The 24,492-nt window shown below is 42.5% G+C and overlaps 1 protein-coding gene across 7 annotated transcripts in view; it reads left to right on the forward strand.

Annotated features, from left to right (window-relative positions):
* Positions 1-21,375, forward strand: part of stat3 (signal transducer and activator of transcription 3 (acute-phase response factor)) — a 56,208-nt gene extending 34,833 nt beyond the window's left edge. The window contains exons 13-25 of one of the 7 annotated variants that reach the window (XM_084329700.1): positions 59-106; positions 2,627-2,710; positions 5,131-5,229; positions 6,411-6,546; positions 7,137-7,189; positions 7,390-7,484; positions 8,557-8,753; positions 9,618-9,839; positions 10,409-10,451; positions 12,780-12,812; positions 13,354-13,416; positions 16,727-16,824; positions 18,469-21,375. In XM_084329700.1, coding sequence (XP_084185826.1) covers positions 59-106; positions 2,627-2,710; positions 5,131-5,229; positions 6,411-6,546; positions 7,137-7,189; positions 7,390-7,484; positions 8,557-8,753; positions 9,618-9,839; positions 10,409-10,451; positions 12,780-12,812; positions 13,354-13,416; positions 16,727-16,824; positions 18,469-18,509 — 1,212 coding nt within the window. In that variant the 3' untranslated portion in view covers positions 18,510-21,375. The remainder of the gene's footprint in view (positions 1-58; positions 107-2,626; positions 2,711-5,130; positions 5,230-6,410; positions 6,547-7,136; positions 7,190-7,389; positions 7,485-8,556; positions 8,754-9,617; positions 9,840-10,408; positions 10,452-12,779; positions 12,813-13,353; positions 13,417-16,726; positions 16,825-18,468) is intronic. The other 6 variants (XM_084329702.1, XM_084329703.1, XM_084329701.1 and 3 more) reach the window with 6 other exon arrangements.
* Positions 21,376-24,492: the final 3,117 nt, after the last annotated feature.

The raw sequence follows: 24,492 nt of genomic DNA on the forward strand, positions 1-24,492 counted from the left end.
ATGTGACCGGTTTCTTGTAAAAGGGCCGGGTGTTTGACCTCTGACCTGTTTGTTGCAGACTCTCAGAGAGCAGAGATGTGGCAACGGTGGGCGGACCAACAGCGACGTAAGCATTTTTTTTTTTTTTTTCTTTTTTACACTTTACACGTGTAACGCAACACCCAGAACACTTGTTTCAGATAACTGTACTCTGCAATGAGGAACTTATAGATGAAACCGATAAAAAAAAAACCTTCAGATGTGAGTGCCTCTGGATTTCTCGTCAGTTCAGTTGCCAATGCTCTAGTCCAGTGGTTCTCAAACTATGGGTCGCGACCCAAATTGGGGTCGCGGGTAGGTCACAGTGGGGTGGAAAGTAAAAAAAAATATATATATATTTTTTTAATGTTCTGGCAACATATTTTGGCTAAATATGCCTCGTTTCCATAAATGTGTATTGATAACATAGTGCTGTAATTACATTTTCTAATAAATATGCATGATCAAGTTCAACAACGTGTGCTTTTATTTTGATATTCCTTAATTCCACGTTGAAATGACGCGATACGTTAAGTGTGGGGTCCCCAAAAGAAATCCTAAATAAAATGGGGTCACGGTATGAAAAAGTTTGAGAACCCTTGGTGTAGAAGAGCAACACCCAGAACACTTGTTTCAGATAACTGTACTCTGCAATGAGGAACTTATAGATGAAACCGATTTTAAAACCCCCTTCAGATGTGAGTTCCTCTAGTAATTTCTCGTCATACGAATGTTCTAGTCAAACCGGTGTGGTCGTACGTCTGAAGGGGTTAAAGGTGGGGTAGGCGATTTCAGAGACACGATCAAAAGTGAGATTAGATCAGCAGGGATGGAGCAAACGCATCACTTTCAAACGCCTGGCGTTGTGTCCTATCAACACATGTCTTCCACAGAATCGCAGAGACACCAGACGCTAATCTGATTGCTTGTTAAGATGCAGGTCTCGAGATACGTGACTGCTCGACGTGTAGGCTCACTCTTCCTCGTTTCTCTGGAATCGCCTACCCCCGCCTTTTTAACCCTTTCACTACCACACTATACAGACGGCTTAATGTAGTGTGGTAGGGAAAGGTTAACCTTCTGTAGTGTGGCAGTGAACGGGTTGACCCCTTTGTCGTGTGGCAGTGAAAAGGGTTAACCTTCTGTATTGTCGCAGTGAAAGGGGTAACCATTTGGTAGCGCGGTAGTGAACAGTAAACCTTCTGTAGTGTGGCAGTGAAAGGGTTGACCCCTTTGTCGTGTGGCAGTGAAAAGGGTTAACCTTCTGTATTGTCGCAGTGAAAGGGGTAACCATTTGGTAGTGTGGTAGTGAACGGTTAACCTTCTGTAGTGCGGTAGTGAACGGTTAACCTTCTGTAGTGTGGCAGTGAAAGGGTTGACCCCTTTGTCGTGTGGCAGTGAAAAGGGTTAACCTTCTGTATTGTCGCAGTGAAAGGGGTAACCATTTGGTAGTGTGGCAGTGAACAGTAAACCTTCTGTAGTGCGGTAGTGAACGGTTAACCGTCTGTAGTGTGGCAGTGAAAGGGTTGACCGCTTTGTCGTGTGGCAGTGAATAGGGTTAACCTTCTGTAATGTCGCAGTGAAAGGGGTAACCATTTTGGTAGTGTGGTTCGTGAAAGGGTTAAATCAAGTTAGCCCTTTCAGTGCCGCACTACCAAACGGTTGACCCTTTCACTGCGACAATACACAGAAGGTTAACCCTTTTCACTGCCACACTACAGAAGGTTAACCCTTTACTACGACTTATGATGATAATATATATTTATTATCATCACATACAGTATATATCTATCCACACCTGTCTGTACTTACCTGCACATAGTCCTTTTACACATCTGTAAATTAGGGCTGCACGATTTTGGGAAATAATCTAATTGCGATTATTCTGACAGATATTGCGATTGCGATTTGCGATGCGATTATAACATATTTAAAAAAAAATTTACAGGAAGAATGTTGCTGCTTTCTGTAGTCGGGTCCCAACTGCAAAATTACTGTATTACCCTGTATTATACACTTTTACTATCATGTAGACTATTCTGCTTTGTGTTTACATGTGATGTATTGTATACATGCACATTTATTATGTTCTTGTGTGATGTATCGCACATTTTATTGCTGTGTGATGTATTGCAAATGTTATTGCTGTCATCTTGGCCAGGTCTACCTTGCAAAGGAGATCTTGTATCTCAATGGGACTTCCTGGTTAAATGTAAATTTTTTTTTTTTTTTTTTTTTTTTTTTTTTTTTTAATTGCAGGCTTGGCGATTTGATAATTGCATCATTCCAAATCGCGATTTCGATAAAAAAACGATTAATCGTGCAGCCCTACTGTAAATACTATCTATATCTGTACATATCCTACTCTTACTAGTTACGCTGCTGGTCAGTATCACTGTACAGTGTAAAGACAGTATTAAGCAAAGTATTAGACAGGTTTAACCGTCGGTAGTGTGATAGTAAAGGGTTGACCTTCTGTAGTGTGGCAGTGAAAGGGTTAAACGCGGGTGTAAGTACGAGGCTTATCTCGGGGGCACGGAGATGAGCAACATGCACGCAGTGTGATCTGTATCCTATAGCAGCTCTGACTAAGCTCTTCTCTCCACAGGCCTCTCTGATCGTCACCGAGGAACTCCACCTCATTACCTTCGAGACGGAGGTCTACCACCAAGGCCTGAAGATCGACTTGGAGGTAAGCCAGGCCCCCCACCCACCCTCGCTAGACAGACAGACAGACCGGGGAGGAGGGATTTAATTGTGTCTCGGTTTCAGTTTCAACGTGCTCCGTCTGAGGTGTCTCATAAAATGGTCTAAATCTAGCGGTAAATCGTCAGGATTAAATTTTTTCCCATTTCATTTTATTTATTTATTCGTACATTGGAATTGTTACAGTCCCAAGAGTGTCCTCAATACATATAGTTCACTTAATATGCTCCACTAAATTCCATGGCCGAAAGGAACAGGAAGAAGAAAACTCCTATTGTACCGGCCCCTACACACATACTAGACTGTTCATAGCGCAATGTTTACCAAACCAAACAAAATGTACATACTTATTTTGCAGAAATTAAAACATCAACACAATTAAATTAACATAAATACATTTTGTGTATCTATCAGTTAAATTGCATATTTACTGAGGTTTGTTCATTTATGAAGTTGCAAAAAGAAATCAGCACACCGTCTGTAGTGTTCCCAAGTTTTATTCAAATAAACACAACATTTCGGCCTGTGGCCTTTGTCAAGTGTCCCCAACATGTGAAAGGGGTGGGGTATATATACATAGGGGATGAACCAGGTCAAAGTTTGAATCAATTAGCCTATAGGCTACACATTTGCTAAAAAAATGTACAGCTTAAATGTTAGAACATACATGTTTCAATAACAATAGTAGCTAGATGTATCACACTTTCACATGTAAAATTGAGGGCAAAAAATATAATGAGAACTTAAAAACAGAACCAAAGACAGAATGTGTGTGTTTACAGGAAGGGTTTGATATCAAACTCTTCATTAAGTCCAATAGGGGCCATAGTCTGAAGGGTATGTATGTGGTAGGTTTCTCTCTGCAAGAGTAGTTTGCCATGGTCATTCATTTATATACACACGCACGCACACACACACACACACACACACACACACACACACACACACACACACACGCACACACATTCTATATATTTATAGTACACTGTTCTATTATATCATGTATTATTCTATACTATACTACTATATACTATAATACTATATAATTGTATTATTTTTCTTAGCAGCAAAAAAAGACAGGCATAAAATGAGCACACAATTGGCAGATCAAGATCAATGCATAACATAAAGTGCAGACATAAAATAAGTAAAATAGACGAGGTAAGACATAGAGCATTAAATCACGTAGTTTTTCATATTAGGATCTTAACTTCTTGATAGGCCTCTTTGTTTACTTTTTGATTCAATGGCCATTTTTAAATACCGGTAGATGGTAATAAAACAGTAGAATGATTGTAGGATTCATGTATCTTATCTTTCTTTATGTAAATGGGTCTTCATCTGCTACAAGGTTCACATTTATTACAAACAAATATTATTGACTACAAATATTCATGTGTAGATATGGCTGAAAGTATTGTGACACACGGTTAGAGTTTCAAAGGAGTAGAATCAACGCTGATTACTTTTGCACAAAATCTCACACATGTTGCAGAACTCGAAACCCTTTTGCACACATTCACGTTTGACCGTTATTGACATGAAATGTGCTTGATTATGTCCTCCATTGATGTCATCGGAGGACACTGAATCCTCAGTTAATTTATTGTTAATTGCTACTGTTTCATGTCCATCATTTCATTGAGCTGTAATTAACACAACACAAGGATTCGGTGCCCTCCGATGACATCACTGGAGGACATAATTCAAATTCATTACCTCGCAATTACTGTCAGACTAAATGATTGTGTGCAAAACTGTTTTGGTTATATGTGTGAGATTATGTGCTAAATAAATCGACATTGTTTGTCGGTGAAAGTTCAACTCGCGAGTAAATTGTGAATTTTACATTTCTATTGCAAGGGCTTGCAATTGTGTACGCTTAGTGCATATGGTAAAAGGTTTATGTTTCTATCTGCATATGACATGGTAAATTGAAATTGACCCTCATATTTCCATTTTATTCCATATACTGTATTCCCGTTCATTCCCTTGGAGAACTTCCACCTCTGAATATTCCCAAGATTTTGCAACCCTGTGTGTGTGTGTGTGTGTGTGTGTGTGTGTGTGTCCTACTTGGCGGTGTTTTGGGCTAAATACTTTTCTGCTGACGGATGACACACACAGACCGTTTCCCAAAACACGGTGTCAAATCTAGGAAAAGAAAAGTCCTTTCACATTTAACCCTTTCACTGCCACACGACAGAAGGCTAACCCTTTACTATCACGGATGCGGAGCTAATGATGCTAATGATGGAGCATCGCCGTCGGGGTTGTGTGATAGTAAAGGGCTAACCTTCTGTATTGTCACAGTGAAAGGGTTAACCGGCTGTCGTGTGGCAGTGAAAGGGTTGAAAAAGAGCCACACAGCTCATACTGTTGTTGTTTTTGTGTCTCGTCCTCCAGACCCACTCCCTGCCCGTCGTGGTCATCTCCAACATCTGCCAGATGCCCAACGCCTGGGCGTCGATACTGTGGTACAACATGCTCACAAACCACCCCAAGGTAACGCACGGCGCCCTCTGGTGGAGCGGGCCGGGGCTGAGCTTCGGTCCTCCCCGGTCTGACGGTTGTTAACTCGTTTGGCCAAGCTGCAAAAGCCAGAACATCGGCACGATTTTGACCTAAACGTTGTTCTCATACCTTAACCCTTTCACTACCACACTACAGAAGGTTAACCCTTTACTATCGTGTGATAGTAAAGGGTTAACCTTATGTAGTGTGGTAGTGAAGGGTTAACCGTCTGTAGCGTGATAGTAAAGGGTTAACCTTATGTAGTGTGGTAGTGAAGGGTTAACCGTCTGTAGCGTGATAGTAAAGGGTTAACCTTCTGTAGTGTGGTAGTGAAAGGGTTAACCGTCTGTAGTGTGATAGTAAAGGGGTAACCTACTGTAGTGTGGTAGTGAAAGGGTTAACCGTCTGTAGTGTGGTAGTGAAAGGGTTAACCGTCTGTAGTGTGATAGTAAAGGGGTAACCTACTGTAGTGTGGTAGTGAAAGGGTTAACCGTCTGTAGTGTGATAGTAAAGGGTTAACCTTCTGTAGTGTGGTAGTGAAAGGGTTAACCGTCTGTAGTGTGATAGTAAAGGGTTAACCTTCTGTAGTGTGGTAGTGAAAGGGTTAACCGTCTGTAGTGTGATAGTAAAGGGTTAACCTGTAGTGTGGTAGTCAAAGGTTAACCGTCTGTAGTGCGATAGTAAAGGGTTAACCATTTGGTAGTTTGGCAGTGAAAGGGTTAACCCTGACCTCAACCTCACTGCAGACCTCACACCTGATAACCTAAAATGGAGATGGAAAGAGCTTTTTTTTCATGGTTTCTTTTTTGTGATCATCGGTTTTCAACTTTGTGGCTTGGCCAACGAGTGATTACAACCATTCCGACTGGAAATATGTTACGTGTTTCAGTTGTTGCTTTGCTTGGAGTGAGAGGATTGACATTTATTTATTTATTTATTTATTTATTTATTTATTTATTTATTTATTTATTTATTTATTTATTTATTTATTTATTTATTTATTTATTTATTTATTTATTTATTTATTTATTTATTTATTTATTTATTTATTTATTTATTTATTTATTTATTTATTTATATATTTATTTATTTATTTATTTATTTATTTATTTATTTATTTATTTATTTATTTAATGTAATGTAATGTAATGTAATTCTTTGTGTGTGTGCAGAATGTGAACTTCTTCACCAAGCCCCCGGTGGGGACGTGGGACCAGGTGGCAGAGGTGCTCAGCTGGCAGTTCTCCTCCACCACCAAGAGAGGCCTGACCATCGAGCAGCTCACCACGCTGGCGGAGAAGCTGCTAGGTCAGACCACGGGCCTATAGGGACGAGGAGGTCCAGGGATGGTGCGCCCCTATGGCTTTTTGAGGCAGATACCGATATCAGATTAGACATATCGGCCGATACCAATTGTTCGAAACTAAGATAAGATAACACGTATGTTTATTAAACCCTGTTGGGGAGATTCAGGGGTCATAGCAACACAGGGGAGGGGGAGATACAGGCAGGGTAAAAGACATCAAATACAAGAATAAAAGGTGCAGTAGATAATAAAGAACAAGATCGGTCATAACTCAAAACATAACTCTAGCTATATAAAGGTCACAAAAACGCTGATTCTACAATCGGCCAGAGATTGTGCTTTTTAAAGCCCGTTTCAACTGATACAGATTGTCTGCCGATATATATCGCCGTGTCCCTAATTGACCTACCTCAAACCCGCCCTCTTTTCTCGATCCTCCAATCACAACTGTCGCTTTTCTGAGGGAAGCGACGGTTGCGATTGGGGGGGATCGAGATAAAAAGGCGGTCTTGAGGCACCGAAGACGACTGTTCACTTGTCATATCTTCCTGTGTGATATCTGACGTTTATTCATCCTCTGTCGTCGATCCAGGGCCTTGTGTGAACTACTCCGGTTGCCAGATCACGTGGGCCAAGTTCTGTAAAGTACGTCCATCTCCCAACATCATCATCATCATCAACCGTCTCTCAATAATATCCCGCATCCCTCCGTCGTTGCTTCTGCTTCGGGTTAATAAAAAGCATGTCTTCCCTTCTCCTCCTTCTCCTCCTTCTCCTTCTCCTCCTCCTCCTCCTCCTCCTCCTCCTCCTCCTCCTCCTCCTCCTCCTCCTCCTCCTCCCTCCAGGAAAACATGGCCGGCAAAGGCTTCTCCTTCTGGGTGTGGCTGGACAACATCATCGACCTGGTGAAGAAGTACATCCTGGCTCTCTGGAACGAAGGGTGAGAGGTCGTGACCTCTGGTCACACAGCGGGGCTGGAGAGCGGCGTGGGGTCATTGGCTCGGAGACAGATTTTGATATTTAGATGATACTTAAATACTAAAATTGATACTTAACCCTTTTACTACCACACTTTTGGTTAACCGTCTGTAGTGTGGTAGTGAAAGGGGTAACCTTCTGTAGTGTGGTAGTGAAAGGGTTAACCCTTTGTCGTGTGGCAGTGAAAGGGTTATTATTAACCTTAGAGTGGGTAAAGTGGGTGCTACGGTGAGTTGTTTATTTAAAGTGAGTGTGTGGATGTGTGTGCTGTGGGTGTATGTGATGGTTTCTTACATAGTGTTATTGTCATCGAGCATCCTGATGGCCTGGGCCCAGGAATTCAAAACTTTTAATCCCTATCTGATCGGATCAGATTTGGATTAATTCATTTCAACTCATGATGAATTGAAAATGGGGGACCCTGATGTAAACAAGACGAAAGTATTTCTCTGGTCTGCATCCCCTTAACAATTGTACATGTATTGAGCTGTAAATATTCCAGTAAAAGGCGATTATCATCATAGGGTCGTTTTTTCTCCGCGAAAACTAGTGATTTTCAAAATGCTATCAAACGGAAATGAAACGATGTTTTTTTAATCTGCCTTGACAATGTTGACTGGAAAATGAGTCTTTGATAAGCGACGGGCAGATTAGACACATAGCCATAATTTAAAACATAGATTAGGCGATATTAAGTTAACATTGGAGCGGATTTTGGCATTCAACGGACTAATAAGGAATTAACCTTGGGCAGTGAAAGTGTTAACAATTGTCTGTATTGAGCTGTACTTTACTGTACCCATTCTGCAATCTGTTAATAAAAATGTTCAATCAATCAATAGGGATTACAAGTTTTGAACTCCTGATGGCCTGGGGATAGAAGCTCCTTCTGAGTCTCTCTGTGCCCGGCCATGAGACTCCGGTAGCGCTTGCCTGACCGCAGCGGTTCAAAGAGGCAGTTGTTTGGGTGGCTGGAGTCTTTGATTATTCTCTTAGCCTTACCCCTTTCTTTTCTTTCTCCTTCTCCTCGGCAGCTACATCATGGGCTTCATCAGTAAGGAGCGTGAACGGGCCATCCTGAGCCCCAAGCCCCCCGGCACCTTCCTGCTGCGCTTCAGCGAGAGCAGCAAGGAGGGCGGCATCACCTTCACCTGGGTGGAGAAGGACATCAACGGTGAGCAGAGCCCCCCCTCCCGCCGCCTGTTGACCTGGGGCGACGGGGGCTCAGGAGGTAGAGCAGCAGCTCAACAGCATTACTGTAATAATATTAATAATACAGGGTTACAGCACAAGGTCCTTGAAGTGCTTAAAGTGGGGCGACTAGCGGCTCGGGAGGTAGAGCAGTCGTCTGGTAATCCGGAGGTTTCCGGTTCGATTGCCGCTCCCTCCTCCCGGGCGGCGTGTCGAAGTGTCCTTGAGCGAGACACTTAACCCCTAATTGCTCCCGATGTGCAGGTTGGCACCTTGCATGGTTGTCTCTGCCATCGGTTGAGAGGCTCTGTTCTTCTCTTCTTCTCACCGTGTTGTGTAACTTGTACTGTGTGTTTATTGTTTCTCGTTTGTGTATTTGTATTCGCTCTGGTGGCAAACCATGTTTCCCCTCGGGGATTAAGAATAAAACCATACCATAAATATAATATATCTATAATGTAATATAAATATAATATAATATATCTATAATATCTATAATGTAATATAAATATAATATATCTCCTGGTGTGTTGTGCAGGAAAGATCCAGTCTCAACAGCATTACTATAATATAATATAAATATAATATATCTATAATAGAATAGAATATATTATAAATATAATATATGGTGTGTTTTGCAGGAAAGACTCAGATCCAGTCGGTGGAGCCTTACACCCGACAGCATTACTATAATATGATATTAATGTAATATAAATATAATATATCTATAATATAATATAATATAAATATAATATACGGTGTGTTTTGCAGGAAAGACTCAGATCCAGTCGGTGGAGCCTTACACCCGACAGCATTACTATAATATGATATTAATGTAATATAAATATAATATATCTATAATATAATATAATATTATAAATATAATATACGGTGTGTTTTGCAGGAAAGACTCAGATCCAGTCGGTGGAGCCTTACACCAAGCAGCAGCTCAACAGCATGTCCTTCGCCGAGATCATCATGGGCTACAAGATCATGGACGCCACCAACATCCTGGTGTCGCCCCTGGTCTACCTCTTCCCGGAGATCCCCAAGGAGGAGGCCTTCGGGAAGTACTGCCGTCCAGAGGCCGGCCCGGAGCCCGAGCTGGGAGGAGACCCCATGAACGGTTCGTCGTTCCCTACAAGACTCTCGTGTTTAATCTAAACGACCCCGGTGCTTTGCTGGTGATGTTTTTTTATTTTTTATTCTAGAGTTTAGTCTCGTATGTTAACCGAGGACAGTGTTTTTAGCCATTAATAATAGTATTTTCACTGTCAACAAGACACAAGATACAATATTCCTTTATTGCCACACAACCAGGTTGGTGGTATTTGTGATCGGTACAGAGTGTATTAAGCTCTACAGTACATAAAACTGGAACGTACCGGTAGATACATCCTACATCCATACATTATACCTCTATCACTGTACATATTATACTACAACTCTGTACAGTGCATACATCTGATTAGCACTACACTCAGTAGTACTAATCTATATATTTTATACCCAGTTTAATCACCCGTATATTGTATACTGTTGCACTTTACTGTTACATTTGCACTCTGGTTGAATGCCAAACCTCTTTTCACCGGACTGTACTTGTGCTGCGTGATGACAATACACTTGAATCTAATCTACTTGTCAAAATGTGTCATTCATGAAGAGTTGACGTCTCTCAATTTGTTCCAACAGTCATTCAGCCGTACCTGAAGACAAAGTTCATCTGCGTCACCCCGTAAGTATCTCCTCCGTTATCTTTCAGTCACTCGTAGTATATTTGACCAGAAAGACTTCCAGACCTTCACTTTCTGTTGCTTCTCTCGGTGATGGTTAGTAGGACCTCATCTGTTTTGTTCTTTTAGTTTTTTTTCTTTTTTAGAAAGACAGAGCAGCTACCCCGTCTATTCCTTGTAGTGTCGTCACGATACCGACATGTTGACTCCGATACCGATACCAGCCTAAGTATCGCGATACCGATTATAAAACGATATCACGGCAAAAAGTAATGGGATATATTATTAGATGGCAGAACATGGAACATTCTTTATACAATTCTGTAATTGAAAGAATCCATCCACTCAACTCATAGAAAATACAGTATTGTATACAGTAGAGTATTGAACCGTTTTTAACAGCTGGAAATTGCGATGCTTTTCTAGTATCGGTGTATCGTGCAACACTAATTCCTTGTAGGTCTTAGCCCCATTTCGGGACTGTGATGCACCGAGTGAATACACCGTCCCTTATATACGACCATTGAAAAATCCTACAATTAAGTCTGTCTCGCTTTTCTCTTATCAAAAACGCTTGTCGTACAGGTGTCGCAAAAATGTATTTCAAAGGTACTCACAGTTGCACGAGGGTTTCGGACAGACAAACGCTAGGGTTTGAAAGCTCGGCGTTGCTAATACTCATTTAAAAAAATATATATAAACTGGTAGAGGGGCTATGTAGGTCTATGCTTTAGTTGATTTATTTAGCACGTTTAAAAGACATACAAAGAACAAATACAAACTTTTTAAAAGATCGGTGACAAAGCAGGCCTATGCGAGGCCTTCACTTGATTAAAGAAAATACATTAAACAAATACAAAAACATTATGTTACTTATTACATATTTAAAACAATCGGGGGGGAAAACTGTAAAATCACAGAGGGAAGGGACAGAAATACTGATGGAACTGGTCAATTATGAACTTACAAGAGACTACGTTTGTAAAACATTTGAGAGAAGACAATGTTATTGCATTATTTTGATAGTTATTCCAGTGAATCACAGCCTTGTATTTGAAAGAGAACTCGGGAGGTGGAGATGGATGACTGCCTGGTGTTCTTCTGCCTGTGAACCTGTGACTTTATCCGGAAATCATTACCCGGAAGGGTTTGGGAACGGACTCTGGGACGTACAGATACTAATAAAAGTGCACATTTTGAAATATATTGATTTGAAATATCGACGCGATTCCCTCACGCTACTCTCCTGAAGTGTTTTGGTCAGGGGTCGCCTCGCTATAAGGATGACGGCACAGGTCTATGTTTCATTTCCGCTCACTTTCAGTCACCGTCTTCCTCTAAAAGGCTTTTAACATCAGTCATGAGAGCGAGGAGCAGCGACCACGCCTGCAGATATATGCACACATGCCCTTATTTAAACGCACAGTGTGTGATTTCTGCCACTAGGGGTCAGTCAGTCAGTGTGTGGCTCTCAATCAAAACAATAACAAAAAGAGTTTGATGACGTCATTATGTAGCGTGGGATCATGGGAGTTGTTAGACGGCGCTTTCACTACCACACTACAGGAGGTTAACCCTTTCACTACCACACTACAGGAGGTTAACCCTTTCACTACCACACTACAGGAGGTTAACCCTTTCACTACCACCATACAGAAGGTTAACCCTTTCACTACCACACTACAGGAGGTTAACCCTTTCACTACCACACTACAGGAGGTTAACCCTTTCACTACCACACTACAGGAGGTTAACCCTTTCACTACCACCATACAGAAGGTTAACCCTTTCACTACCACACTACAGAAGGTTAACCCTTTCACTACCACACTACAGGAGGCTAACCCTTTCACTACCACACTACAGGAGGTTAACCCTTTCACTACCACACTACATGAGGTTAACCCTTTCACTACCACACTACAGGAGGTTAACCCTTTCACTACCACACTACAGGAGGTTAACCCTTTCACTACCACACTACAGAAGGTTAACATTTCACTACCACACTACAGGAGGTTAACCCTTTCACTACCACACTACAGAAGGTTAACATTTCACTACCGCACTACAGGAGGTTAACCCTTTCACTACCACACTACATAAGGTTAACCATTTCACTACCACACTACAGGAGGTTAACCGTCTGTAGTGTGGCAGTGAAAGGGTTAACCTTCTATAGTGTTGTAGTAAAAAAAAAAAAAAAAAAGGAAATTATACTAAATAAACTCCTGGAAGCCGGCTTATGTTGTCAGTTGACAACGCTTCTTCCTTTCTAAGCACCAGCTCTTTGGAAGAGCGCCCTCATATGTTTGCATTGGCTATTGCAGAGAATCGGCCATCTTGGGATTGTGCTGCTGGAGGTGAGTAGGAGGTAGAAGGGGGGGTGTGTTTACAGGCCAGTCAGCCAGGAAGTGATTTGGGCGACGGTGACGGTGACGGTGGAGGAGGCACAAGAACTCAAGAATGGATGGAAAAGGCTCCTTCTCGGTGCCTCTTCGGTTATTTTCCCCTGATTCGCATTCACAGTATACCTCAGACGCGGCTTCCACGACCCGTCTCAAAACCCCCGCCCTCTTTTCTCCATCCTCCCGTCACGACTGCGATCGGAGGATCGAGAGAAAAGAGCGCCGGGGGGGGAGGGGGTTTAAAAGACGGGTCAAATTTGTGACCGTGTTGTCATGGGAACAAGCGTCGTGTGTCGTTATAAAACGCGGCGGCCGTTTCAGAGTGTACCGAGACAAAACGGATTTTTGAAAAAAGACGGGAGGGGCCATTTCTATCCATTCCAGTTCTGCGGATGGGTGTGTGTGGGGGGGTGGTGTGGGGGTGTGTGATGGCGTTGGTGGTCCCGTTTTTTGTGCGGTTCCTGTTCAGTGAGCTCCTGACCTGTCTCCTCCGTAGGTGTCCCTCCGTGTTCATGGACTTTCCGGACAGTGAGCTGCTGCTTGGGAGCGCATTCCCAGGGTAGGCGCTGTGGGGGGGGGGGCGGTGGCATGTAGGGCCCGATGTGTGTGTGTGTGTGCGTGTGCATCTTCTTCTTTTGTTTGTTTGTTTGTTTTGTGTGTGTCGGACGGTGGGTAGCTGGGAGAGGATGTCGGTATTAGTCCCCCCCCCCCCCCCGCCCCCCCTGACGACCTAAATACCCCTTTTTGTGCCCCTCTCACAGCCTCCTCCCTCGGCCCCCCCCCCTCCTCCTCCTCCTCCTCTGTGCACCATCTCTCTCAACACGTTCCTCTCATCTGATTCTCGCCGCTCGTTTGTTTGGGTCACTTCTCTTCTCTTCTCTCTCTCTCTCCTCATGGGTTTTCTCCCTCGCCGTCACTCATCATCACATCATCAACCCAATCCATTTCTATGGGATGAACCACAAACTACTACGATTACCTCCAGGATGAAAATAAATGATGACAGGAAATGTGGTTTTTTGCAGTAGAGGCCTTTTGGAAGAAGATTACTTTATTGTCGATGGACACAAGGCAATTGAAGTGTGTCTTTTTGCATATCCCTCCTAGTTACACACACCGTCCTCATATCCCTCCTAGTGACACACAGTCCTCATATCCCTCCTAGTGACACACAGTCCTCATATCCCTCCTAGTGACACACAGTCCTCATATCCCTCCTAGTTACACACAGTCCTCATATCCCTCCTAGTTACACACAGTCCTCATACCCCTCCTAGTTACACACAGTCTTCATATCCCTCCTAGTTACACACAGTCCTCATATCCCTCCTAGTGACACACAGTCCTCATATCCCTCCTAGTTACACACAGTCTTCATATCCCTCCTAGTTACACACAGTCCTCATATCCCTCCTAGTTACACACAGTCCTCATACCCCTCCTAGTTACACACAGTCTTCATATCCCTCCTAGTGACACACAGTCCTCATATCCCTCCTAGTTACACACACACACACGCACGCATCTCATCAGAGAGGTCCGAGCACAGGGTTGCCTGCAGTGCCGCGCTTCTGGAGCAGTTTTGGGGTTCCGTGCCTTGCTCACGGGCGCTTAGGCATTTCAAGGAATATTTATATAATACCCAGTTGTCCTCCATGTTGGAAGAAACAACAGCTGATATGTTGCAAAACAACGGTTGCTAACGGGTCGGTATATGAGATGAGATGGCTTCTTCCAGGTCACAGTGGAACAGTAATATACTGCTTCTCCAGCGTTTTACCCGCTCTGCCGCTGCACAGACATGTAGGCATCTTCTCCAATGGTCAGGGGTGTAAAAAGTACCCAGAAATTATACTTAAGTGAAAGTTATGGGTACCGTCTCAAAATCTTGAGTTTTGAGTACTTGAGTAAAAGTTAAAAAGTGTCTACTTTTAAATGTACTTACCGGGTAAGTAAAATCTTTTTTTCTGACTGTCTATTCTTCTGATAGCAGGTGTTTAATCAAAGATCCCCGCTTTCTAGTCTCGCACAAGGACCAATCAGCATGGGTATGGGGCGGGTTCATTTTCCATTGATGGGGATTTGATTGGCTGTTTTTAAATAAAGCGCGGCCGCAGGATTAATAACGTTAACGTTAGTTCGGCCAGAGAAACAAATATACTAATTAAAATGGTTGGACCGGTGAGATTTGTACTTTGTACTTTGTATAGGTCTGCATTTTAAATGTAAGGAGTAAAAAGTATGTTTTTTTCTCTGAAATGTAATTGAGTAAAAGTACAAGTATTACAAACCTAATAATACTCGAGTAAAGTACAAATCCCCCAAAACATTACTTAAGTATTGTAACGAAGTACAATTTCTCAAGTACTTTACACCCCTGGACAATGGTTACTGGCAGCCATGTTGGAACCACACAAACATTCCTCCCAAGGCCTCTATTGTTGATTTTAGTTTAGCACCTCCATGCCCCGGTGGATCGTCTTAACGGGGAAGGTCTTCCTCTTCCTCTCCTACCGATGAAGGTCTCACTAGTAGTGTCACGCGCTCCTTCCAAAAGGGCGTGGACTGGGATCCCATCATCGGCGTTAGGGAGATGATCTCTCACGTTCATATCCTCGCCGAATGTATCTTAACGAGCGCCGCGGAGAATAACCTAATTTACAGAGTGACCCGTTCCGGTGCCGGTTCCACCCGTCTGCTCTAACCCGCCTCTCTGTAGAATAGCTGCTGTCACTAACACCAGTCAAGTCTTCTGTTTGCCGGCGTGTCGATGTGCTTAAGTGCTGCTCTCTCTCTCTCTCCTTCTTTGTCTCTGTCTCTCTATCCCTCTCTGTCTTTCTTTCTCTCTGTCTCTCTCTCCCTCTTTGTCTCTCTGTTTCCTTTTTCTCTCTCTGTCTGTCTCTCCCTCTCTCTCTCTATGTCTCCCTTTCTCTCCCTCTCCTTCTGTCTCTCTCTCTGTCTGTCTCTGTCTCTCTCTGTGTCTCTCTTTGTCTCTCTCTCTCTCTCCCTCCCTCTCTGTCTCTCTCTCTCCCCCCTATCTCTCTCTGCCCCTTTCTCTCTCCCTCTCTCTTCCCCCCTTTTTGTCTCTCTCCCCCCTCTCTGTCTCTGCCCCTTTCTCTCTCCCTCTCTCTTCCCCCATCTTTGTCTCTCTCTCCCCCCTCTCTGTCTCTCTCTCTGTCTCTCTCCCTCTCTCTTCCCCCCTCTTTGTCTCTCTCTCCCCCCTCTCTGCATCTCACTCTTTCTCTATCTCTGTCTCTCTCCCTCTCTCTGCATCTCTCTCTCCCTCTCTCTGTCTCTCCCTCTCCCCCCCCCCTTTCTGTCTCTCTCTCCCCCCCCTCTCTCTCTCCCCACTGCCATTATCTCTGCTGACATTCACAGAGAGAGAGAGAGAGATGCAGGGGCAGGGCGCTCTCTTAATGAGTAATACAGGGAATCTTCCAGAGCTCCTTCTGTGACTAATCAACCTCCCCTCTCACTAATTTATCTGCACCCAAGTTGATAAAAAAAAAACTAAACAAATGTTTTGTTTCCTGTGGTCAGTCAATGTAGACGGCTGCTGACGCATAACAAGAAGCTGACTGTTGGCTTTATCTCTTGTGGTAAAAAAAAAAAAAAACGGACATCAGAGATTCTTATCGAGGTGTAGTGGCTTAACCCAATTCACTGCCACACTACCAAAATGGTTAACCCTTTCACTGCGACAACACAGAACCCTTTCACTGCCACACGACAAAGGGTTAACCGTCTGTAGTGTGGTAGTGAAAGGGTTAAGCGAGCGCTGACACACACGGCAGAGCTGCTGGATATCGTGTGTGTGTGTGTGTTCCTGTCTGTAACGTGCTGTTGTCTGTCCTCTTGCTCTGTTCCAGCACTAACTCTGGCAACACCAGCGACCTGTTCCCCATGTCACCTCGCACCCTGGACTCTCTGATGCACAACGACTCCGAGCACATTCCAGGACCCCTGGGTGAGTCCAGGATAGAGACACACACACACACATATACATATACATATACATATACATATACACACACACTTTCATAATTATTCATGTCCACGTATAGTTACAAACCAGCAAGGGACTAGAGATGGGCAAAACTCGTCAAATTGATAATCACCAGGAACTATTCTTTAAAAGGGAACTATTTTACTATTTCTTTCACTATTTGGGCACTTTTACACAATTCCTGTGAGTCTATGGAACACCTCTGTAAGGTTTTTTTTCCAAAAAATTCATTGTTTTGTAACTCAAAAACTGCATTTTTCTACCTCAAGATCTTAAGCCGTTTTGAGGCTGGGCTCCACCCACTGTGTGGCCTGGTGCCAACTGCCACATCAACTGCCACATTATTATGCAGCTGAGAAACCTCTGACATCACAGATCAGCACATTTTCAGATGACTCAGTTCAGTGAGGGTGAATATTGTGAGAGGAGAATTGGAAGAATGCGCCAATATGAGAATTGGAGACATAGATCCTATTAATATAAGTCCACATAGCTAGGAAACAATGCTAAACACTGAAAAAGGCCATTTATAAGATAGTTCCCCTTTAAAAAAAAATAATTATTATTATTATTATGTTTTTGGTAGATTTTTATTGGACAAGTCCGGCAGAGAGGAAGGATGGGAGGAGATATGGGGGAAGACATGCGGCAAAGGTCGCCGGGTCCGGGAGTCGAACCCGGGACAGCCGTGTTGCACCACAGTGCGTTACGTGGTGCGCCACCCTGGCACCCCACTAGGAACTATTCTAATACTAATCGAACCCCCCCCCCCCCCCCCCATGTTAACATCGGATGAATAGCAAACGTGAGATGATCAAACAAGCGAGCTAGCCGTCTTCTGCTGTCATTGCAAACAGTTAGCAGCAGGCTAACGTTATTTCCGAGAACAAAAGCATTGATTCCAAAAGTTACATCGTTGATGCTTGAAATGTCTGAGCTTCCACGCTAACGTATGGTTTTGTTGTTACTTAATAGCGAACGTGAGATAATCAAGCGAGCTAGCTGGCTGCCGCCATTGCTAACGGCTAACGCTAGCAGACCAGGCTATAGTGTATTTCCCCGGGACAAAAGCATTCATTCTGAACGTTAATATCACTGATGCTTGAAATGTGTGAGCTTTAGTGAAACAACATGGCAAACGTACACAACGCTGCCACCATGTAACATCTCCGGTCTCTCTTTCTTCTCTGTTCTCCCAGCGGTTAACATACTAGTTATGCTACCTGGCTAGCTAGCGAGCTGTACGCAGCATGCCGGTCAGCGGTGTAACAGTTAATAGGGTCCCCTCTCTCGATACACTACACAGTGTAGTTGCCGGTAAAAACAAGGGAAAATATATTGTTTGAACTATTTGATTTTTTAAAATAATTTAACGACTACTATACGAAAGTCGATGCCCATCCCTACAAGGGACATACACATTGGGTATTAAGATAAATATTATGAGCTCGGTTGACAACTAGGTTGAAGCACATGACATAATTATACTGGTACCGCAACATACAGTGTCAGCCATACACACACACACACACACACACACACACACACACATACACAAGCAGTTGAATATGCCATTAATGCATATCATTTGGCTTTGTTCCTCAGATTCCCTCACGTTGGACATGGATGTGGCGTCGCCGATGTAAAGAGACTTTTCATTGGCTCTGTTTCTGCCCCAACCCCCCAAGCATCTCCCTCATGTTCTCATAGCGGCCCAGGGCCCTCTACCTTGTACAGTTGTGACGGCGCTCCAGAGCCGTCTACCTTGTACAGTTTGGCCATCTTGTTTCCGTCTCCTTCACACAGTGTTGATTTAACCCTTTCAGGTGCGTGCATCTTTTGGAATGCTTGCTCAGGATTTTACCTTATCTCGAGCCCCCCGCCCCCTTATCTCGATCCTCCAATCGCTTGGAAAGGAAGAGCGACGGTTTTGATTGGAGGATCAAGGGAAAGAAGGTGGGGCTTGAGACGGAATGGACCTTATCTTTGGACATCTAGAATCTGGAACTCCATAGCGGAACGTTCAAACGTGTCAAAGTCTAAACGATATCCCACATATATATATATATATATATATAGATGGTGCATCTGAAAGGAGCATTTTAAATGATTTTTTAGATATGCCACTTATGTTAAGTTTTCACATGCACTGTGTAGCTGATGTGTCAGAAGTGATTGATAATTGATATCAACGTGTATTTTAAATAGCTTCATATACCATCTCATGCCGTCAATCACCATCCTGGTGGATGATTTGGAGGGAAAAAAATAACAAAAAGATCTTGAAGTAACTGAAATTTTATTTTTTGGGAAAATATAGTATATTTTTGTTTTCTTGACTCTCAATATGGTTTTAATTTTGTGTATTAACACATGCTTCTGTTTATATAGGAATTATGTAAAGAGGGGGGTTATTGTATAAGCTATGCAGCTTCGGAATTGTTTTGACAGCAGAAGTTTTTTCATTGGTGCATTCAATGAGCTTTTTCATCACTTTTATTTGTTTGTTTTTGTTTCGTTGTTGTTGTTGTTGTTTTTGTCTCCTATTGTTCTGTATAATTCCCTGCCAAGAGTGACACATGGATTGTTCCACCACGTCCCCGATACGATTGGCTTATATCTCGAGAAAAGAGGGGGCGTGGCTTGAGACGGGGTCAATCGGTTTGTCTCGACGGAATTTGACCGTATGCAGATGATGCAGTGCTATCTGAGGAGTTTCTGAAACGGAAGAGACGGGGGAAATTATCAAAGTGACGAGAAAATAAATTATGTAATTCCTAAAGGTCATTTGTCTGAAAGCTGGTTTCTTTAGTTTTTTTTTCATTTGAATGAAAAATAGCATGAATAATGGTAACGACAAGATATTTTCTCTGCCCTCTTCTCCTAGCGCTCTGACTATAGACAGAATGACCCTCTCGTCACTTTCCCACTTAAGCGTTTGTCATAATGTGAATTGCACTTGCCATTCAATTTCTTAATAGCAATGTTTTTGTAGTGCCTGAATTTATCGGATTATGTATTAAGATAAAAATGTCTTTCGCCCTGTGATTTATTATCGATTGTCTTTAAGCCAACCCCTTGTGGTTACTTAAAACCCAATAGGAGCCCGTCACGGAATGTTCGGAGAGCGGTAACCAGCGGTTACATTCCGCCATGTTGGAGGACCAACGTCGAAACGGAGAAAATACGTCTTGAGCGACCGTGTATTCACACACTGGCATTATTCACACACGCGTGTCAAGCTCGGGTTGGGATCTTTCCGCCCTGTTCCTCACCTGGGGTGAAATCCCAACCTGAGCGTGACATGGGAGCCAAATGGCTGCCGCGTGATTAGGCTCAATTCTGTATAGAGTGATCAAATTAGTCCTAAAATGTGGGGAAAGCGTTTATATTACTGCTCTGTTCGAGACTAGAATAGAATAGAAGTACTTTATTGATCCCGAGGGAAATTCAGCACCACAGATCGCTCACAATAAACATTTAGGTGGTCAACAATAAGAATAAAAATACAGTCGAGGATATACATTCTAAATATGTATATACATTCTAAAATGTACAGTAAAAATGTAAATATAAGACACGTTGATACCAGTTAGTTAAATTGGTTATTGATGTATTTCGTGTGTAATTACAGCACATCGAAACCATACGTGACCTTGGGTTTCATGAAACTACATGAACTGAATGAATCCAAGCTATTGTTATTGTTTCTTACGACGTAGCAAACGGTGTAAACGTGGACATTCTAACCGTTCTGTATCGGGCTCTTATTACTCATAACGGTTGGAAATTATATTTCACTCCCTTCAACAGACCTGTTCGCTGTCAGACTGTGTGTGCGCGCGGTATCAAGGAGGGAAAAGGAACGCAATCCTGGTCAGAACAACGGGGCAGACTACAATGTATTTGCATTTGTTAGCCATGCTAGCGATCTAAATAATCAATCCATGACGAAGCTAGATAATGTAAAAGGTGAAAGACTCGCACTCACAGCCGTGCTGCTGATTTGGCTAAATGACATCCAGTCGTTTTAGTTTGAAACAACCTTTAGTCAGGCGAGTGTCATGGTTTCTCCATAGAGCCCCGTCATACTTTTAGTCAGGGGAGTGTCATGGTTTCTCCATAGAGCCCCGTCATACTTTTAGTCAGGGGAGTGTCGTGGTTTCTCCATAGAGCCCTGTTATACTTTTAGTCAGGGGAGTGTCGTGGTTTCTCCATAGAGCCCCGTCATAAATGTTTTGCGCAGCAGCTTGCGGTATTGCTGATTGGCTCGAACACCGAATGTTTGTAAACGGCGAACAGTCTATAGTCACGTGTGCTGGTGTTGACCTTTGACCCCGTTGAGTTAAAACCATATCACTCACCACCACACATTCATCCATCACCCTGTAGCTCTTCTCTCTCTCTCTCTGCCGTTTCAAATTGGTTTTCTGTAAGATATGCTGTAACTATTCATTATTTCAAATAAGATAATAAAAAATGACTAAGCACTAAAAGCCAGTGAGTGATGTTTATTGGTTTATTTTGTATTGGACATGAATGCAGAAACATGCAATGGTTTCTTAGACAAATGATACTGTAGATGCAACCCATCTGGTTACAGGGAACAGGCTTCAACACGAGCACCGTCTACATTGTCTTTTGCCGTTTCTAATGACACAATTGCGGACCAAGGACAGCTGGATATGTGTACAAAGTAGCGTGTCAATCATAATATATTATGGCTAAGTATTAGCTAAAGGTTTTACAGTTTGAGCTTTGATTCAATATCTGAAATGAAGGGGGAAAAAGAAAACTAACCTTCGTACTGTCTTACTATTATGCACTTTGCTACTAAGTAATCTTCCTTGCCTATACTACTAATGCTAATACAGTATGTCTCTACTACTATGCACTGCCAGAGTCGTACCCTTCCTGCTGACCTGTTAGCATCGACTTTGTTTGAAAAGCGAGTGACTTGAGTCCGCTGTTATTATAATAAAGTGTTCTCCCCAGACATCTGACATTTAGAACACGCTGTATCTTTTTTGGCTGTGGAACTAGAACGCCCATTTACCATTATCGCAGGTGTGGTGTGTTCGTGTGTAATGTTGTATGTACGAATGTGTGTGTAAGCTAAGAAAATACAAGATATTCCTTTATTGATGCCCTTGGGGGAAATTCATGGTATGCATGTAGCAAGTCTTAAGTCTTTCCAATAGTCAAGTTTTCAAGTTTTGTTTTATTTGTCATATGGCTGTCAGTTTATCGCGTTAATTAGATTAATTAATTACACAGCAAATTATCGTGTTATGAAAATTAACTCAAAATTAATTACAAAAAATATATATATATATATATATATTTTTTTTTTATCTCATTCATTCCATAAGAACGTAGAACACACATTTACAGACTTTTTTTTATATGGTCCATTTGCATGTTCTTGGTATCTGATTCTAGGGACATCTATGGATCTCAGGGAATGTATTCCCAGTGTCAGAAATACTGTGTCTGTTACTAGGCTTGAGTAAATTGTAATGAACCAAATGAGAATATCAATTACATTTTTCTTTTCTTTGACTGTGAATAACACCATGCTCAAATTGACCAGACCTGAAAAATCTAAGCAAATTAATAGATGGAAGATGATTAAACAGAAGGTTTTGTAGATACAGTACTGAATTCTGCCATCCGGACACATACAATTTGAAATATGATTATAGAATATAGAATATCAGGCATTAGATTAATTAATTACAAATCCTGTAATTAATTAGATACATTTTTTTAATCGCCTGACGGCACTAATTTTGTCACATAAAAGGTACATCTACATTACAGTGAAATGTTTGGTTCTGTATGAATGGTAAATGGCTGCATTTATATAGCGCTTTTATCCAAATCGCTTTGCAATTTGTTCCTCACATTTTACCGTGCCAAGGTGCCGACCTGCTCATCGGGAGCAGTTAGGGGTTACGTGTCTTGCTCAAGGACACTTCGACGCGCTGCCCGGGAGGAACAGGGAATCCAACCGGCAACCTCCGGATAGCCAGACGACTGCTCTACCTCCCGAGCCACTGTCGCCCCTCGTGTTATGAGCCTCCTGAGATTGTGCTTCATACAGTAAAAAGTTAAAGAGTAAAGACCAAACACTATACAAAATATACAAACTAAAATGTCCAAAATGCAAAAAAACGAAATACAAACATCAAATCAAATGTATTTGTAGAGCCCGAAATCACAAGTTAATGTCCCCATGGGCCGGACAAGTCTTCTTTAAACAAGTCGAGAAGAAACATCGCAATAAACCAAGAACAAGAAAAACCACCATGAAATCCAAAATAAATGTCAAATAAATAAATGCAACGCTCCCAGACATGCAGAGGTGAATGATGAATGAATGAATGAATGAAAACTTTATTTAACAGATTGCAGAATGGGTACAATACAGTACGGCTCAATAGTGCACATGTGTACAGCAGACTGTGAATAACACCTATTCTGGTGTGTACTGTGTGTATATTGTGTTTGTTTGTGTATGCACTTCCTCTGATCTGTCACAGCACATGTCTCTACACATGGTCCATGGAGACATACTGCACAGCGTACAGTAGATTAGTGTCACACAGTGGCTCTAGTGTGTGCAGTGCAACATATCTCCCTCTGAAATTCCCATTCACCGCATTGCTATGGTCTTTGGAAGATTGAGTCTCAGTGATCAGTTGGAACCCTATGCACTGAAGAACCATATAAGTCTGTTTTGGACATTTTCGGACAGCCTGTGTGTATCTGCAGTTGTGATCTAAATCACTTGGGGAGTGTGAAGAAACGACTCGCCCTCAGCTGTCTTTAGCTATGAATGAACACAACACTCTTTAAGCTTTAGAAAGGACTGTTGGAGTTCATTCCATGAGCTAGACGGGCATCATGCAGATTTACCCTGTTCAGAGCAAACTGGACCTTAAAGGAAAACTCCAACATTTGGGGAAATTAGCGTATATTTGCCATCTACCCTGGAGTTAGACAAGAAGATACATACCTTTTTCTTCTCTGAGCATGCAGTAGGAGTAGGAAGACGCGCACCGTTAGCCTAGCTTAGCGTCAGTCACTGGAAGTAGGTTCCTCCATTAGCCTAGTTCCCAACGTCTTCCTACTCCTACTGCATGCACAGAGAAGAAAAAGGTACGCATCTTCTTGTCTAACTCCAGGGTAGATGGCAAATACGCTAATTTCCCAAAATGTTGGAGTTTTCCTTTAAGGACCAGCCAGTCACTAGAACGTGTTCCATAATGATGTAGTATAAGGAGGTAGCTTACCAATAAGGGCCTTAAAAAATGAACAAATACCAGTGTTTGTTGCACCTCTCTGTCAGAGAAGACCAATCGACCTTCTCATAAAGGACACAGTGATGAGTGTCGTATCTACTGTATCATTAGTGATCTGAGGGCAGAGTGACAGACAGAGTCCAATGATTTAAGGGTTGATGCCGCAGCATGCCTATTAATTACATCACCACAGTCCAAGACTGATAAGAAAACTGCTTCGACATCTCTCTTCCTACTAATCAAAGGAAAGCTGGTTCTGTTTCTGTATAGGAAGCCAATTTTCTGTCGCAACTTGGAGGCAAGGTTGTCCACCTGGAATTGA

Source organism: Notolepis coatsorum, assembly GCF_963971535.1.
Source record: "Notolepis coatsorum genome assembly, chromosome: 14".
NCBI classification, from domain to species: Eukaryota; Metazoa; Chordata; class Actinopteri; order Aulopiformes; family Paralepididae; genus Notolepis; species Notolepis coatsorum.